The 16683-nt window shown below is 40.8% G+C and overlaps 1 protein-coding gene across 3 annotated transcripts in view; it reads right to left on the reverse strand.

Moving 5' to 3' along the window:
• Positions 1-16683, reverse strand: part of cep350 (centrosomal protein 350) — a 122860-nt gene that overhangs the window by 39542 nt on the left and 66635 nt on the right. For all 3 annotated transcript variants that reach the window (XM_048601910.1, XM_048601911.1, XM_048601908.1), the window contains 4 exons: positions 13953-14140; positions 12356-12443; positions 9819-9965; positions 8410-8600 (listed from right to left, as the gene is read on the reverse strand). In XM_048601910.1, the coding sequence (XP_048457867.1) occupies positions 8410-8600; positions 9819-9965; positions 12356-12443; positions 13953-14140 (614 nt within the window). The remainder of the gene's footprint in view (positions 1-8409; positions 8601-9818; positions 9966-12355; positions 12444-13952; positions 14141-16683) is intronic.

A 16683-nucleotide genomic window follows, 5' to 3' on the forward strand; every position in this document is an offset into this window, starting at 1 on the left:
TGAGAAAGACTGCCATGGATCTGCTGGCCTTGCCCTTCTAGATATAAGTGGTTGTGGGTTTAGAAGGTGCCCTCTAAAGATCTTTGGTGAATCACTGCATTGCATCTTCAGATAGTACACACTGCTGTTAATGAACATTGGTAGTGAAGGGAGTGTTGGAACTGTACCATTCCAACCAAGTGGGGAGTATTCCATCACCCTCCTGACCTTGGCCTTGTAGACGGTGGACAGACTTTGGGGAGTCAGGTGGTGAGTTACTCACCACAGCATTCCTAGCCTCTGACCTGCTCTTGCAGCCACTGTGTTGATGTGGTAGGTCCAGTTGAATTTCTGGTCAATGGTAACCCTCAGGATGTTAATAGAGGGGAATTCAGTGATGGAAATATCAAGGGATGGTTGTTAGATTGTCTCTTATTGGAGACAGTCTTTGATTGGCAATTGTGGAGTATGAATATTATTTGCCACAAGCCTGTATATTGTTCAGACCTTGTTCCATTTAAACATGGACTGCTTCAGTATCTGGACAGTTACAAATTTGTGCTGAACTTTTGGGATGTTTGTCAATGACTGTACATTCTGACCTTATGATGGAGGAAAGGTCATTGATGAAGCAGCTGAAGATGAGTGGACTTAGGACAGTACCCTGAGAAACTCCTGCAGAGATGTCCTAGAGCTCAGATGACTGACCTTCTATGACCACAACCATAACCATCTTCCAACTTCCCAGGTATGACACCACAGGAGAGTGTGCCCCCAATACCCATTGATTCCAATTTTACTAGGGCTCCTTGATGCCACACTCAGAGAATGTGGCCCTAAAGTCAAGGCCTGTCACTCTCGCCTCACCTCTGGAATTCAGCTCTTTTGTCCAAGTTTGAACCAAGGCTGTAATGAGGAGCTGAGTGGCTCTGGCAGAACCCAAACTCCACATCACTGAGCTGGTTATTGCTGAGCAGGTGCTGCTTGATAGCATTGTTGATGACACCTTCTATCACTTTATTAGTGATTAAGAGGAATAAGGTGATAGTGAGCTGGGTTGGATTTGTCCTGCTTTGTGTGTACAGGACATATCTGGACAATTTTCCATATTGTCAGGTAGATTCCAGTGTTGTAACTGTACTGGAACAGTTTGGCCAGGGGAGTGGCAAGTTCTGAAGTACAAGTCTTCAGTACTATTGCCAGAATGTTGTCAGGCCCATACCCATTGCTTCCAAACATTCCTCATGTGGAATAAAGCAGGTTGACTAAAGAGTGGTATCTATAATGCTGGAGAACGCCGAGATGGATCAACTTAGCACTCCTGGCTGAAAATCTCTGCCATTGCTTCAGCCTTATCACTTGCACTGATGTGTTGGGCTCTTCCATTATTGATAGGGAAATTTTAAAAAAATTTCCACCACTATTCATGACTACATGCGGCAGGACAACAGAGATTAGATCTGATCTGCTGGTTGTGGGATTGCTTAGCCCTGCCTATCACTTGCTACTTATGCTGTTTGGCACAGAAGTAGTCCTGTTTGGTAGCTTCATCAGGTTGACTTCATTTTTAGGTATGCCTGATACTGCTCCTGGCATGCCCTCCTGCACTCTCCATTGAGCCAGGGTTGATTCCCCTGGCTTGATGCTAATGGTTGAGTGTGGGATATGCGGGGCCGTAAGATTGTAGATTGTGGAGTACAATTCTGCTGCTGTTGATGGCTAGTCTCAAGTTTCTAAATTGGCTCAAATTCTGTCCCTTTAGCATGATGACAATGCCACACAGCAAGATGGAGGATATTCACAAGAAGCCATACTGACTCTACTTGATCATATTACGTACTTCTAAATGCTTTGCTATTATATTCTTTAGAATAGAATCTATCATCTTCCCAATAACAGATATTAAGTTAAATGGGCTATGAATTACCTTTTTTGTCTCCTTTCCCTTTTAAATAAACATGTTATACCAGCAGATTACTACTAATGCATTCACTGTCTCTGTAGTTAGTTCTTTTAATATTGGAGGATGTATCCCATCAGGTCCAAGGGACTTACTGGTCTTGAGACCCCTTAGTTTCCCTATCACATCTGCCCTAATGACAGCTATTACATTTATCTTCTGTCCTCCTTTTGCCCTGATTATTTAGTAATTTTGGAAAACTATTAGTATCTTCTACGGTGAAGACTGATCCAAAGTATGTATTAAATTTTTCTGCCATTTCCTGCTTCCCCATAATTATTTTTCCACCATCATTCTCTAAAAAGAATATGTTCACTTTGGCTTCTCTCTTTTTTTATACATTTAGAGACGCTTTTGCTGCCCAGGTGGAATTGTAGGGACTATGAAGGAGAGGTTTGGGTGTACAAAAGGATGTGAGATTTAAAAGGAGAGAAGGCATTTGAGGGATGAGAAAATGCATCAAGAGCTATGTTTTGGTGGTAAAGACCATGCCACCAGTAAAGTGTAAGAAAGTATAGCCAGACAGAAAGGTTTCAATAAACGGGCGTAATATCACCATCTGTACCTTAGAATTTCAGTCACAGTCATTATGAACATTTGAAATAAGATGCGAAATGCAAGGATCTGGTTCCTGATTCAAAGGCACTCTGGAAGGAATGGTGGAGAGAGATGGTGATTGTTGGACTTTGCCGGCAGATCAAAGATGGCACGGGTTGGGCAGGAAAGAGGAAGGCAATGCTTCTCAAAAGGGAGGAAAAAGTGGGTGACACTAGAGTCAAGGCAAATTGTATTCTGCTCCCAAGTGGAAAATGAAAAGGTATTTTAATGGACCTATCAGAGAAAGTCAAGAAAGGCAGAGAAGGGAGCTGTGACCCGAATTCAAGATGGCACAAACCTGGAATGATAGCAGAATAAAAAGGTGGAGCAGCAACCAACATACAAGCGTGAAGCAGACATTAACGGCCCTTGGCATACATAAGCACAACAGGGTCAAGGAAAATCTACTTTACAAACAATGTCTTTATTTCTATAACCAGCCATGACTTGCTTCCTCTCAAACAATTCTTTTTAAGAGAGTGTCATTCATTCTCATTCTTGTGTAATCCTTACAGAATTTCACATTACAAATTCCACTCTGTAAAAATGGAAGCTCGAAGACTATCAGTGGAGTGCTCCACAAATTAGTTTTCAGGTTGGTTGCGAAGTTTGGTAATACCTCTAACCCTTTATGAAAGGTACAATATCATTTTGCTATCAACATCAGAAATGTGAAGCAATGGCAAAGGCTGACAAATTCATACGTACTTTCTCAGCACTTTGGTTCTGATGCTTTTGACCATTTTTAATTTGGAGCATTGAAAGTATGCAGAAATCTTGCTAACAGGATGAAGATCTGCATTTTGAAAAGCAAAAGTCAAAGTCCCTCTCTACTCAGGGACTACTATTAGTTTGTACATACCTGCACATAGAAGAGAAACTACACAAGCAGTCTGTGAAATCATGCAAGATTCAAATCAATGCAGGCCCAAAAGTTACATATTTATCTGATTTGCGGGTTGACATAATTTGGCCACTCATTTGGCAGCAGGTATCAATAGGCATCATAAAGAAACAGTTGCTGTTATTTTCTGGACAACCTGTTCAGGCATGTTATTACACATCTCTGGAGCAGGTAAGACTTGAATCCAGGCCTCCTGGCTCAGAGATAGGGACACTGCCCTGTGCCACAAGAACCCTCCCCTTTCTAATCAACCTGTTCATAGATGTTCTTACATGCCTTTGCAGCAGGTGGGACTTGAACCCAGGTCTCTTGGTCCAGGGATAGGGACACTACCTCTGTGCCAGAAGAGGACAACTAACAATTGTGGATAGACTTGATGATGTAATTCATTTCACACAACAAGCTAATCAAGTCAGTCAACATATAAAAGTTTAAACAACGTTCAAGTTCCATGACCAAATGCTCACCCAAAGGAGGAAGGTTTTTATTTTATCTAAACTTTATCTCAAAGATCAAGCAAAATTTCTTGTTCAAACTCTGAACACTGTCTTTAAGATCTCATTTCAGATGGGGTATTCCTTCAGCATTCCTTCTAAAGATGAATGAATATTTTAGCTACTACTTTTGGTTCACTTAGATTCACTGGAATTACTCAACTACCTATCTTCAGTTAGAAGCCATGCACACCATTTCTATCATTCTTACAGTCACAGTGTCTTGCTTCTTAACTGGTCTCTTTGGTTACTATGAGCATAGAAGACGAACTTTTTTTTAATATGGGGATGATATTCCTATATTAATCTATTTTGCAGAAAAAGTACATTATCTTAGAACAACCCAAACAGGGAGAAGGCCCACCTTCCTTAAGGTACTGTCTTGAGTTTTCATTAGATATTTCACCAACATGATCTTCAGGACAGGACAACTGACATTACAGGGAAGGTGGAATAAAGACAGACTACTCTCACTAGACCTTACAAAGCTATGGTTATCATCCCCGCTGGGCATAACCTTGAAGGCACAATCAGCTCCCTTAACTGTAAGAATGGATCTTCAGTGCAGACCTAACTCATGTAACTGTCACCATCAAGTTTTATGGACTACTTACCCTGGGGATATTACGTTTGTGCTGCTTAATTTTCTAACATCTTTGACAGCACCCAATTTTGCCATGTGAAAAGCACCTTCGGCTAACACCATTAATCAAACCAATTCTCAGTTATGAAATTTTAATTCCACAAGTTCCAAAAGTACTGCATCTGTGTGATAACATCCTGAGTATTAACTAACGCTACCTCTCAACTTGAAAGGACACTGCTGGCAGAGTCTATTCAAAGATGCACAATCTAAAAGGGACATGTTTCTCTCAGTACCAGTTAGTTCTCTGAAGGACGTTTTATCATACCTCCCCATGACATTCCTTTCCTAATTCAGTCCAGCCTCGGTCAAGTAGGTGCTTTCCAATGCCTGCCTCTCCCACATTCTTTATCTTTCCTCTTAAAGAACATAGAACACACAACAGTACAACACAGCACAGGCCCTTGGCCCACGATGTTGTGCCAACTTATTATCCTACTCTACAATCAAACCAACCTGCATACCCTTCATTTTATCATCATCCATGTGCCTATCCAAGAGTCACTTAAATGCCCCTAATATATCTGACTCCACTACCACCGCTAGCAGTGCATTCCACACACCTACCACTGTGTAAAGAAACTACCTCTGACATCTCCCCTATACCTACCTCCAATCACCTTAAAATTATGCCCCTTTAAGAGATATTTTTCCTGTACTAACTGCTGACCTCACAGGGGCTGTTATCACTGAAGGTGGAGTAGGTTTGTCCAAGTTTCTCAATTAACAAAGTCAATTCTACAACAATGCCATCTAATAATGTATTATATATATATGGTGATCCATGAAACTGACAATTAACTAGTAGCATTTTGCTGTGAAGGAAAGCCTATATTTTCCCCACTTTTAATGATTAGACACTTTCCTTCCCTTTCCCCAGGCCTCATAACATAAACAACTTCTCAGGAACTGTCAATTAAGGTCCACTATATTGTAAAACGGCAGCTAGGCAGCCAAAATAGAGAATGGTTGATTATTTCTCATATCCAACAGGTTTCTATGAGTGGCTGGTGGGGAGTGGAAAGGGTGACAGATAATGACAGGGATGTTGTTTAGCCATTATCGTATGTTGACAAAATTCTTTTTAAACAGCCAAACTTAAGTTACTGACTACTTAACTTACCGCAGACAATTCAATCAATCACTCTCTTACTCTCACCCCAACCCACGCCCAAGCATCAGCTTAGTCTTTTCTCAAGCTTTGAAAAATTTGGCAGCCCAAATTCATTTGAAACACCGATTCACAAACAGAAAATATATCAAACAATAAAGAATATAAACTTCCAATCACTTATTACAAGTAAAAATATGCAAAGTCGCCATAGTCCTTGAAAACAAAAGGGTTGCTCTCTCATTAGAGAGAGTGGTGGTTTAACCAGAGGGTCACCCACACCTCAGGTGAGGGGCAAGTTTGAGAAGGTGGGACCTTCACGGTAACCTCAACCAGTGCAGGAATTCAGCCTGTGCTGTTGCGTCACTCAGCATCGCAAACCAGCCATCCGGCCTACTGAGCTAAACAACCCCTATTACAGCAAGTGCAATAATATGGGGGAGAAAAAGAAACTGTTTCACCAAGCAAGGGCTTGTAGAATAAGCAAACAAGCTAAATGAAAATTATAATTCTCAAAGAACAGATGGTCAGTTAGAGTCAGATGTACAGCACAGAAACAGACTCTTTGGTCCAACTCATCCATGCCTACCAGATATTCTTAATCAATCAATCAATCTAGTCCCATTTGCCAGCATTTGGCCCATATCCCTCTAAAGCCTTCCTGTTCATATACCCGTCCAGATGATTTTTTAAATGCTGTAATTGTACAAGAATCCACCACCCCCTCTGGCAGCTTATCCCATACATGTGTGAAGAAGTTGCCCCTTAGGTCCCTTTTAAATATTTCCCTTCCCATCTTAAACTTATGCCCGCTAGTTTTGGACTCCCCTACCCTGGGGACAAGACCTTGACTATTCACCCCGTCAATGCCCTCATGATTCAATAAACTTTTAAGGTCACCCCTCAGCCTCCAATGCTCCAGGGAAAATAGCCTTTCTGTATAGTTCAAAATCTCCAACCCTACCAACATCCTTGTAAATCTTTTCTGAAGACTTTGAAGTTTCACAATAGACCAAAACTGAATGCAGTATTCCAAAAGTGGCCCAATGTGGCCCTGTACTGCCGTAACACGACATCCCAACTCCTATACTCAATGCAGTGACCAGTAAAGGCAAGCATACCAAACGTCTTCATCACTAACCTGCCTACCTGTGATTCCACTTTTAAAGGAACTATGAACCTGCACCCCAAGTCTCTTTGTTTGGCAACACTGCCCAGGACTTTACCATTAAGTGCATAAGTCCTGCCCTGATTTGCCTTACCAAAATGTAGCACCTCATTTATCTAAATTAAGATATATATCTTAATATATTATAATATATAATATATAACATAGAATACCTAAATTAAGACATACAAGAGAAAAACACCAGTAATATAGCACATTCTCCCCATCTAATTATTTATTAAATATGCTAAACCTGAATCAAACACTTGGATGCGGTGTGAAGGCTGATCCCCATACTATAAATAGAAATAGAGACACTGAAGTGGGTACAGAGAAGATTGACACGGTTGATCACAAATGTGTGGGTTTAGACATCAGGAAAGGGTTGACAGGTCACATCTGTTTTCTCTGGGTAAAGGCCCAGGAGGGACATAATAGACATCTTTAAAATGATGGGAGGGTTTGACAGACTGGATGCCGAGAGAATGCTTACTTTCATAGGGAACAGCATAACTTGAGGCCACAAAGTAGTTGCCAAGAAATCCAACAAGGAGTTAAGAAACATCTGCAGAATTGGATTACAGAAATGAAGAATGCACAGGGAGTGGTTGAATCAAATATCATACATGTGTTTAGAGGAAGATAGACAAGATTAGAGGGAGAAAGGAATAAAGGGTTAGGATAACAGATGAGCAAAGGTGACAAGAGACTCTAATAGAGCAGGAACACTGGTGTGAACTGATTAGAACAGATTATAGAATCCTAGAATCCTTACAGTGTGGAAATCAGGCCATTCAGCCCATTTAGTCCACACTGACCTTCCAAAGAACATCCCACCCAGACTCAATCCCCTACCCTATCCCCGTAACCCTGCATTTCCCATGGCCAATCCACCTAACTTGCATTATTTTGGACAGCGGGAGGAAACCCACACAGTCAGTTGCCAGAGGATGGACATCGAACCCGGGTTCCTGGCGTTGTGAGGCAACAGTGCTAACCACAGAGCCACGGTGCCATCCTGCTTGTTTCCTCTATATCTTATACAATCCTCTCCACAGGATAAAAAAGCTTACACATTGACATTGAGCGGATAATTCCATCAAGAAGAACAATTACTGCAACATCTGCATGTACCTCCAGCTTCCCACCACCCTCCACCGAAAGGCAAAGCAAGCTTCACACTCGTCAAAATTTTCACATTGCAATCCAATTTTGTGGCTGTTGTGCTAGGGCAATGGGTGTAAATAAAAATAAATGAGGGTCGGAAAAAAACTGCACTACTTGGAGAGAGTAGTGGTGAGATCATATTTGCATTTTGCTGCCCCACTCACAGGGTCAAAGATGACAACACCTCAGATGGGATAATTGAAAACACCATATGCAGCAAACACATTGCCTTTAGAAAAGCAAGAGTTAAATGGGTTTCACAGAGCCGCGTTCTCTTGCGCCTACTCTACTGAAACATTCACCAGCTGACAAATGAGGTAGTTAGGTTTGCCAGCCTTTCACAGCAATATGCCTTATAAGAAGCCATAACAGATTAGACATATTACTTTTCATCCATATGACTGCGCATCTTCTTCAGTTTTTGCATGATGCTGCTAGTCTCACTGCCCGAGATCGAAACAGGGGAGGGGCTCCGTGTCTCCATATCTGTTTGCAGGGGACTGGAAGTGTGGCTCACTTTGGAAACATTCTCCACGTCTGTTTGTTCTGCATTCCGCTGCTCCTGTAGAGTTTGAACCTAAGAAAATACAAAGATGGATGCATGGAAAATTAAGTTTGCTCCCAAAAGAAAACAGTTCCAGAATTTGCTGGGATAAAATACAGATGAGTCATCAGAGAGTGATTTCTGCAACTAAGCAGCATCATTTCCTTTCAAGCAGGCAGTGCTTTTCAATGTCTGGGGTCTGCAATTTTAACACACAAAAGATAAACAATAGTACACGTGCGCGTCAAACTTGGAGTGCTCAGCTCTGGGAATTGCTCCTCAGGAAGTATGTATTGCACGTGGAGAGGGTGCAATGCAGATTCTAGAATGATACTCTGGTTAAAAAGGTTAAATTATGACTAGGCCTGTAATCCCGTCATCTCCCGCACTCCGAGTATGGAAGAGTAAAGAATATCTAATTTAGTTTCAGGCATTTAAGATAATTAAAGGAACTAAAATGATAGCTAGAGAGAATTTTTTTTCTGGTATGGGAGACCATTTTAAAACCAATGCTAAGCCATTTAGGAAACAGTCCTTCATGCACTGTCTGATGCAAATTCCAATATTTGCCCATCCCTATCCCCTCCCTGTTTCACCCATTCAAATAAAAATGTTGAGGCTTTCAATTAGTTGAACATTTCAGAAATGAGCCAGATTTTTTTGTTTGTTTTGAATGTTTATTAAGTAAAACAGACTAAGGTGGCGAGATGTAGATCAATTATAGTACAAGTAAATGCAATCAGATGAGTGGATCAACAACCTAGTCCCATTCCTACACACATTATCAAGTGCTACAGTTGTTTTGAAACCTTTGTAGGATATGCTAATAACAAGTGGGAGGCAGATTACAGGGAGCAAAAGAACACATTGGCTGAAAGCTCCATTTCTTGTGCTTTCATTGCTACAGAATGCAGAATAACACTCGATATCTATGAACACAAAGCATGGCATTCTTGGCAACATAGAGTTTTAGGTTGCAGAGATCTGGCCTCTACATAAATAAATATGTGAACATATTATCAACTTAGTAGAAGTACTGAGGCTCAAGGTGACGTTTCTGACCAGCAGATAAACCATTCTTACATGCATTGTAATGATAATATAGACTAGAGACTTTGCTGAATAGCAAGCTTGGATTGTAGGTGATCACCCCTCATTAATACTGCTGAGTAAGTAACTTCTTACTTACATAGTAACCTTGCATTGAACAGTTCAGGAGGGTATATTGTTTGCAAATGGTGGGATACTAACCAACTTGCTCTCCCCAGCTGATTTCAGTTTCTCCTGAATTTTGATGGTGGTCTGGCGCATACGTTGAATCTCCTCCTGCTGTTTCAGAATTAGTTGTCTCTCTTTGTGAGCAGCCCTGTTGGCTTCTTGAAGACGCTTGATTTCAGCCTGTGATGAAATTGGGTGCAACGTATTACTATGTTAAAGAACAAATCAACGTAACAGGGAAAGGGTCTGTACGTTGACAACAAAATAAATTTGTTGACAGACCACAGACAAAAATAAAGTCAGGTCACACAACTTCACAACCCATAAGTTATAAGTTGCACAGTTTTCAGATGGCATTGTGCAACCTGTACAATTTATAATGCTTGTCCTCGATGAAAATTTTGGTTTTTTTTAGATAAAATGTTATGTGCAACACTAAGTCAAACAGACAAGTACATCCCAGATGAAAAGTCATTACCATGAAACATTAACTCGTGTTCTCTTTCTACAGATGCTGCCTAACTTTGAACGTTTCCAATTTTTGATTTTATTTCAGAAGGTTGCTTCCTAGCCTGTGGTGAGTTAACCTATCTGAGTACTGAAACATGGAAAAACTGTTCTCAGCAGCCACGTACTTAACATAAGAGAAAGCAGCAGAATAAACAGGCAGATTTCCACTCTCAAGAATTGCTTATTAGCTCTTGCTGCTGGGAAAGTTGGAAAGTATGCCTGCATGGAGTGAATACAGAATCTGGCAAAACGTGCAGTGGGTCCAACAGCAAATAACATAACATTCCAAGTGCATGTGACACTGCCTACAGATTGGCAATATCTGTGCCAACAAAAATCAGCAACCTGTTGAGCTCATCGCTATATTTACTTTTCTCATCTTTAGTTTGGAACTATGCGCTGAAGTTGAGAATTGAACTTTGAACAGCAATTTATTTTAAAAGAGTGGAGAACAAAGATAGATGTCTGCTGACCTGGAAAGATACTGGAGGTTAATTACTGATCTAAGGACACTCCAGATATTTCAGCACCAGGATGTTGCCATGCTGAGAGACTAGTTGGATGTTAAATTGATCAATAAAGGATGGACCGATGCTGGCCAGCCAACTAGAGAATGTTGAACAAGAGGGGAAAAACAAAGTGAACTGGTTCTGACTGGGTTTGAGCTGGAGGCAGTTTTGTTTTGGAAACTTCTGGACTGGCTGTTTTCCATTGCTCTCTTTAGTTATTCTCCAATGATTGAATGTTGAAAGTTCGGAGAAATAATTCCCAAACAGTAAGAAATAAGCATTAGTCTCCAGAGGTCTACGGAAGCCATTTGCGTTGACTGGTGACTTCAGAAATCAAGCCCTATGTACCTGTAATACAACTAATTGACCAAGGATTTCACGAAGGCCTGATATGCAATGTTGAAACAGTTATTCAATGGGAAAATTACGATTTGTTTCTTTTTTCTAGTTTATCCCTTAACTCTGTCTGTTGGTGTCTAAGTAGGGTTAATGTTCAAAGAAGATTGAACTTAGATTGTACATATAAAGTTGTTTATTTTTGTTTAAGTTATAACCTTGACGTTCAAGATCTGTTATTTCTAAAGTCAGGTTAGGAACAATTGAGCAATTTTGAGTGTTGTTCAATATCTTAATTTCACAGTGTTCGACTCCAGTGGTGGTAATGCTAATTTGGCTTGCTATCAGTGTCAAATTTCAGGTTGAGGGAACATCAATCAGGTGGAAGAAATCAAATTCGAAATTCATGAATGTAAAGGGACAAAGGGAAAACCATGAAGGTAGCTTTAAGACAAAGTCACATGAAATAGATAAGAGACTAGGCAATGTTTTAACCAGGCTCACAGCAGCAGCTCACCAACATTTCGAAAGCAATTAGGAATCCAAAATAAGTGGTCACCTAGTTAACAACAGCATGCCCTGGGAGCAGTCTTTTTTAAAAAAGGTTACACTTCAAGGGCAAGGTAATGATGAAAAATAAAACCTTTAAATGGTAATAAAACCTCCAATGTTGCACCCCTTCCCTTAACATCATAAATTAAAGGCCAATGAAGGGCACTTGATAACCAGTGATAACTGGAATCTGTTGATTTGCATGCATAAGAGCTCATCCATTGCAATAACAAGCAGACAGCTAATTTCTTTCATATGGAGGGATGAGGCGGGGGAAAAAATCAACAATTTCACAATACATCAAGGTGCATAAAAATGTATTCTGGCCGCATTATACAATCATTCTTCTCAAGACTTGGTTAATAAGCTTCCCCTTAATGTGCCATCCTGAAGATAATCATAGCAAAGCATTGCCAGTGGGACAGCCTTGTTCAAATACACCAAGGCATGGAAATGTGTTACTAATCTGTATCCCTAGATATAGCATACACATTATATACAGAATTACTTGTTGTTAGCATTACTTGTTGTTGGCATTTCAAGGAAAAACTGGATCCTTTTCACACCATTTAAAAAAAGGTTTGCAACCAAATCAAAACCTTGGGGAAGCATGCTCGATGATCATGGATTAGGGGATAGCTCCATATTTCTTTCTGGTCATACCTGCTCCTGCTGCAGCCTCAGAAGAAGCCCACGCTGTCTCTTACGAATGGGTGGCATCTTGTCATCTTCTCCTTTGTCTCTAAGGCGTCTGGTTAGAGAACATGGCAAAGTCACATGGTGTAATGATGCTCTAATTTAGAGACAAACTTGTGTAAATCAGCTCAAGTCGATCATGCATTTTCACCACTGCTGAATTAGCAACTAAACCAGAAACAGAATGATCAGTTTAAGATTCCGTTAAATAGCAAATCCTCCTTGATGTATTGCAACTTTAATGCCCCTCCATGCTTGTCATATTCAACTTGGAGAAAAATTATTTCAACAAGACTTGCTTATTTTCACAAAATTAAAAGGGTACTTTAAAAGAAAAACTGGAAATAAAAAGTTGGTATCGGTAAACTTGTCCACAAAGATGTTAAGCAGCATAAAAACTAATACAAGAATGCTCTTTGGAGAAGTAATCTGCTGCCCACCCCTAGTCTTGCAGATGTGACTGCAGTATCATGGCAGCATGGTTGGCATGCACACCACACATGCCATGCAACGACCATCTCTAGTAATCTTCTTGATATTCAATGACATTATCACCACTGATTCCCTCACAATTAACACACTGGAGTCACCTTTGACCTGAAACCGAACAGGCCGAGCTACACGAGACTGTGTCAACAAGAACAGGTCAGAGGCTGGGAATTCTTCACTAAGTAACCATTTCCTGTCTCCCAAGTTCATGTCCAAGAAGAAATATGACACCATCTGGGATGTAGCAACCCACTTGATCAGCACTCCATTCACCAACCTATACATTCACTCCCTTCATCAATCGACAATGACAGCTATGTGTACTATCTACATGATGCACTGCAGGAACTAACTATACTCCTTTGACATGTCCTTCAAAGCCTGTGGCCTCTACCACCTAAAAGCACACAGGCAGCAGATAACATGGTAACACTACTGCTTGCAAGTTCCTCTCCAAGCCACACACTATCTTGAATTTGAAATATATCACTCGTTCATTGCTACAGGGTCAAAATTCCAGGTACTCCTTTCCTATCTGCATTGTGGATGTACATGTACCAGGTGAACTGGCTCACTATCACCTTCCCAAGGACAACGAAAGATTGACAACAATACCGGCCTTGCCAGCAGAGCTGACATCCACTGGAGAATTTTGATAAAAACCCTCTGAGCCGTGGGTTATGAAAACAGTCTTGCATCAATCTGTTATAGAATTCTGAACTCCAAACCTAACAGCACTTGTGGGTTTATATTTACTAAGCAGACTGCAGTGGCTCAAGGCAGTCCACCACTATAACCATTTCAAGAACGAGCATTATCTGAAACATCCAAATTCAAAGAATGAACTTGAAAATTTGAAGAAAAACCCAATCAAAATTGACTTCATTCTACGCAATCCACAATAGCATTGAGGACATATGATGTGAATACCTACAATCTGCACAACAGCCCCACTGCAATGAGAAAAGAAAATGGTCTCCCCCTTCGCTGGAAAGTATTATTGGAAGTATCTGCTGTATGCACATTCCTACTTAGCATTTTTGAAAGCCTATTAAGCTTGACGTCAGCTACTCACTTTTTCTGGTGCTCCAACCAGGCCAGCTCTGCTTTGGTCTTTTCCTTCAAGGCTCGTTCTCGTAGCTTGAGGAGTGACACCTGGTGCTGTGCACGCATCTCCTCTTCCTTCATGTACTGCCGCACCATCTCCATGGTGAATTTGGAGAAACTGTCTTGTCCCCCAGAGAAGGGCATGCTCAAATCATGCTGAACAGTGAAAGACAGGAAGACAAACAGTACACAATGAAGTGAGCTGCTTCCCTGATCCAACTAAAACTTGTCCTGTAACCCAAGAAAACTTAGGACTGAGTGCAAACAACAGCAACCATTAAAAGTAGGTGGGAGTATCATCAGACATGCCAATCATGCTGCATCACAAGTGATCCCATCAAAGTGTCCCAATATTTATCAGGATTAGTGAATGCTGGCAGTCCCTCTCTCATTTCATCATAAGACCATAGGAGCAGAAATTAGGCCATTCAGTCCTTCGAGTCCGCTCCACCATTCAATCATTCCTGATAAGTTTCTCAACCCCATTCTCCCGCTTTTTCCCAGTCATCCTTGATCCTCTTGACAATCAAGAACCTATCTATCTGTCTGTCTTAAATATACTCAATGACCTAGTGTCCACAGCCTTCTGTGGCATTGAATTCCACAGATTCACCACTCTCTAGCTAAAGAAGTTTCTCCTTATCTCTGTTCTAAAAGGTCTTCCCTTTACTCCAAGGCTGTGCCCTCAGTTCCTAGTCTCTCCTATCAATGGAAACATCTTCTCAACATCCTCTCGGTCTAGGTCATTCAGTATTCCGTAAGTTTCAATTAGACCGCCCCTCATCCTTCTAACTCCATTGAGTACAGACTCAGAGTCCTCAAACGTTCCTCATATGTTTAGCTTTTCATTCCTGGGACCATTCTCATGAACCACCTCTGAACCCACTCCAGGACCAGTACATCTTTCCTGAGATATGGGACCCAAAACAGCACACAATACTCCAAATACGGCCTGACCAGAGCCTTATAAAGCCTCAGTAGTGCATCCCTGCTTTTATATTCAAGTCATCTCAAGATAAATGCCAAAGTTGCATTTGCCTTCCTAACTACTGACTCAACCTGCAAGTTTATCTTGAGAGAATCCTGGACTAGAACTCCCAAGTCTCTCTGCACTTCAGCTTTCGGAATTTTCTCCCCGTTTAGAAAGTAGTCCATACCTCCATTCTTCTTACCAAAGTGCATAGCTTCACACTTTCCCACGTTGCACTCCATCTGCCACTTGTGCCCACTCTCCTAAGCTGTCCAAATCCTTCTGCAGCCTCTCCCACATCCTCAATACTACCTGTCCCTCTACCTATCTTTGTATCATCTGCAAACTTAGCCAGAATGCCCTCAGTTCCTTCATCTAGATCATTAATGTATAAAGTGAAATGTTGTGGTCCAACACTGACCCTTGTGGAACCGGCTGCCATCCTGAGAAAGACCCTTTTAACCCCACTCTCTGCTTCATCTGTGAAACACACCAAGGCCAGTGACGCCCCTGATATCATCATTTTTTGGTCAGAACTCCAGCCACTAATTTGCTGCCAGGTTCTGATAAATAATCAAAAACAGAACAGGAGTTGCATTTGGAGAGAATAAGGGTGAGATAGTTGCGTCAACATCAGGACAAGAGGAGGCAATTTAACTTCTTGAGTCTATTCCACCATTCACCCAAATCATGGTAATCTTCATGATCATGGCAAATCCTTGCCTTTGTCCCAGATCCCTTCAGCATTTTGGTACAAAAATCTATCAATTTCAGACTTAAAGTTTGCAACTGATTTAAAATCAATCGCTGTTTGTGGAAAGAAGTTTCAAACTTAATCCAATTCTGTGTTAAAGTGTTCCACCATATCAACCTGAAAGTTCTGACCCCAACATTTTATCTATTTAATGTCTCCTCTTAATTTAAGCTTTGGAATCCAAGTATCACTTCAATAAATCCATATTGCACGTCCAACTAAAGATGATACTTAAGCCATGGTGCCCAGCACTGAAGGCTCAGTCTAACTAGGGTTTTGAATTGCTGAAGCTGGACTTCTAATCCTTTGTCTTGTAGTCTTCTTTAGATATAGAAGTCAGCATTCCATTACCTTCTTGATCACTTTCTGTACCTGTTTGTGCCATTTTAATGAACTATTCACCTTGATCACCCCCACTGCCAAGTTTCCTTTCAACACCAATGTCTGTTGTCTTTCACAATCAAGAAATATCATATTTTGATCCAACCTCTCACTTGCCTGCATTGAAACTCATCTGTAGCTTTTCATTTGCTTAATCTATCAAGATTGCTCTTTAATTTTATGCTTCCATTACCTACACTGGAGATCGTTTGCCAATCTATAGAGTGGCCCCAAATTTTGAACATGTGGCTTTCTTTTCATTATGAGTGGTTAATAAATAGTGAATAGATAGGGCTCCAACATAGATCTGTGCAGGATACAACTAACCATATCCTTCCAATTAGAATATCTCCCATTATCTGTACAAATCTCTCTTGATCAAATCAAATTCCCCTGCAAGTGCTATTTTGTCTTCTACCTCCACTTATTATTACCTCTAACGAACAGTAAAAAGTTGTAAATTCAGGGACTATTTTTGGTAGACAAATTTAGCTGTGTTTACCTGACTGGGTGAGCAAGGAATCCCAATAAATATTAATCTTTGTCTTCACTACATGGTAACTCAATCACAAAGGCTCTTCAAGATTTATAAAC

The sequence above is a fragment of the Rhincodon typus genome, chromosome 10, assembly GCF_021869965.1.
Source record: "Rhincodon typus isolate 14 chromosome 10, sRhiTyp1.1, whole genome shotgun sequence".
NCBI classification, from domain to species: Eukaryota; Metazoa; Chordata; class Chondrichthyes; order Orectolobiformes; family Rhincodontidae; genus Rhincodon; species Rhincodon typus.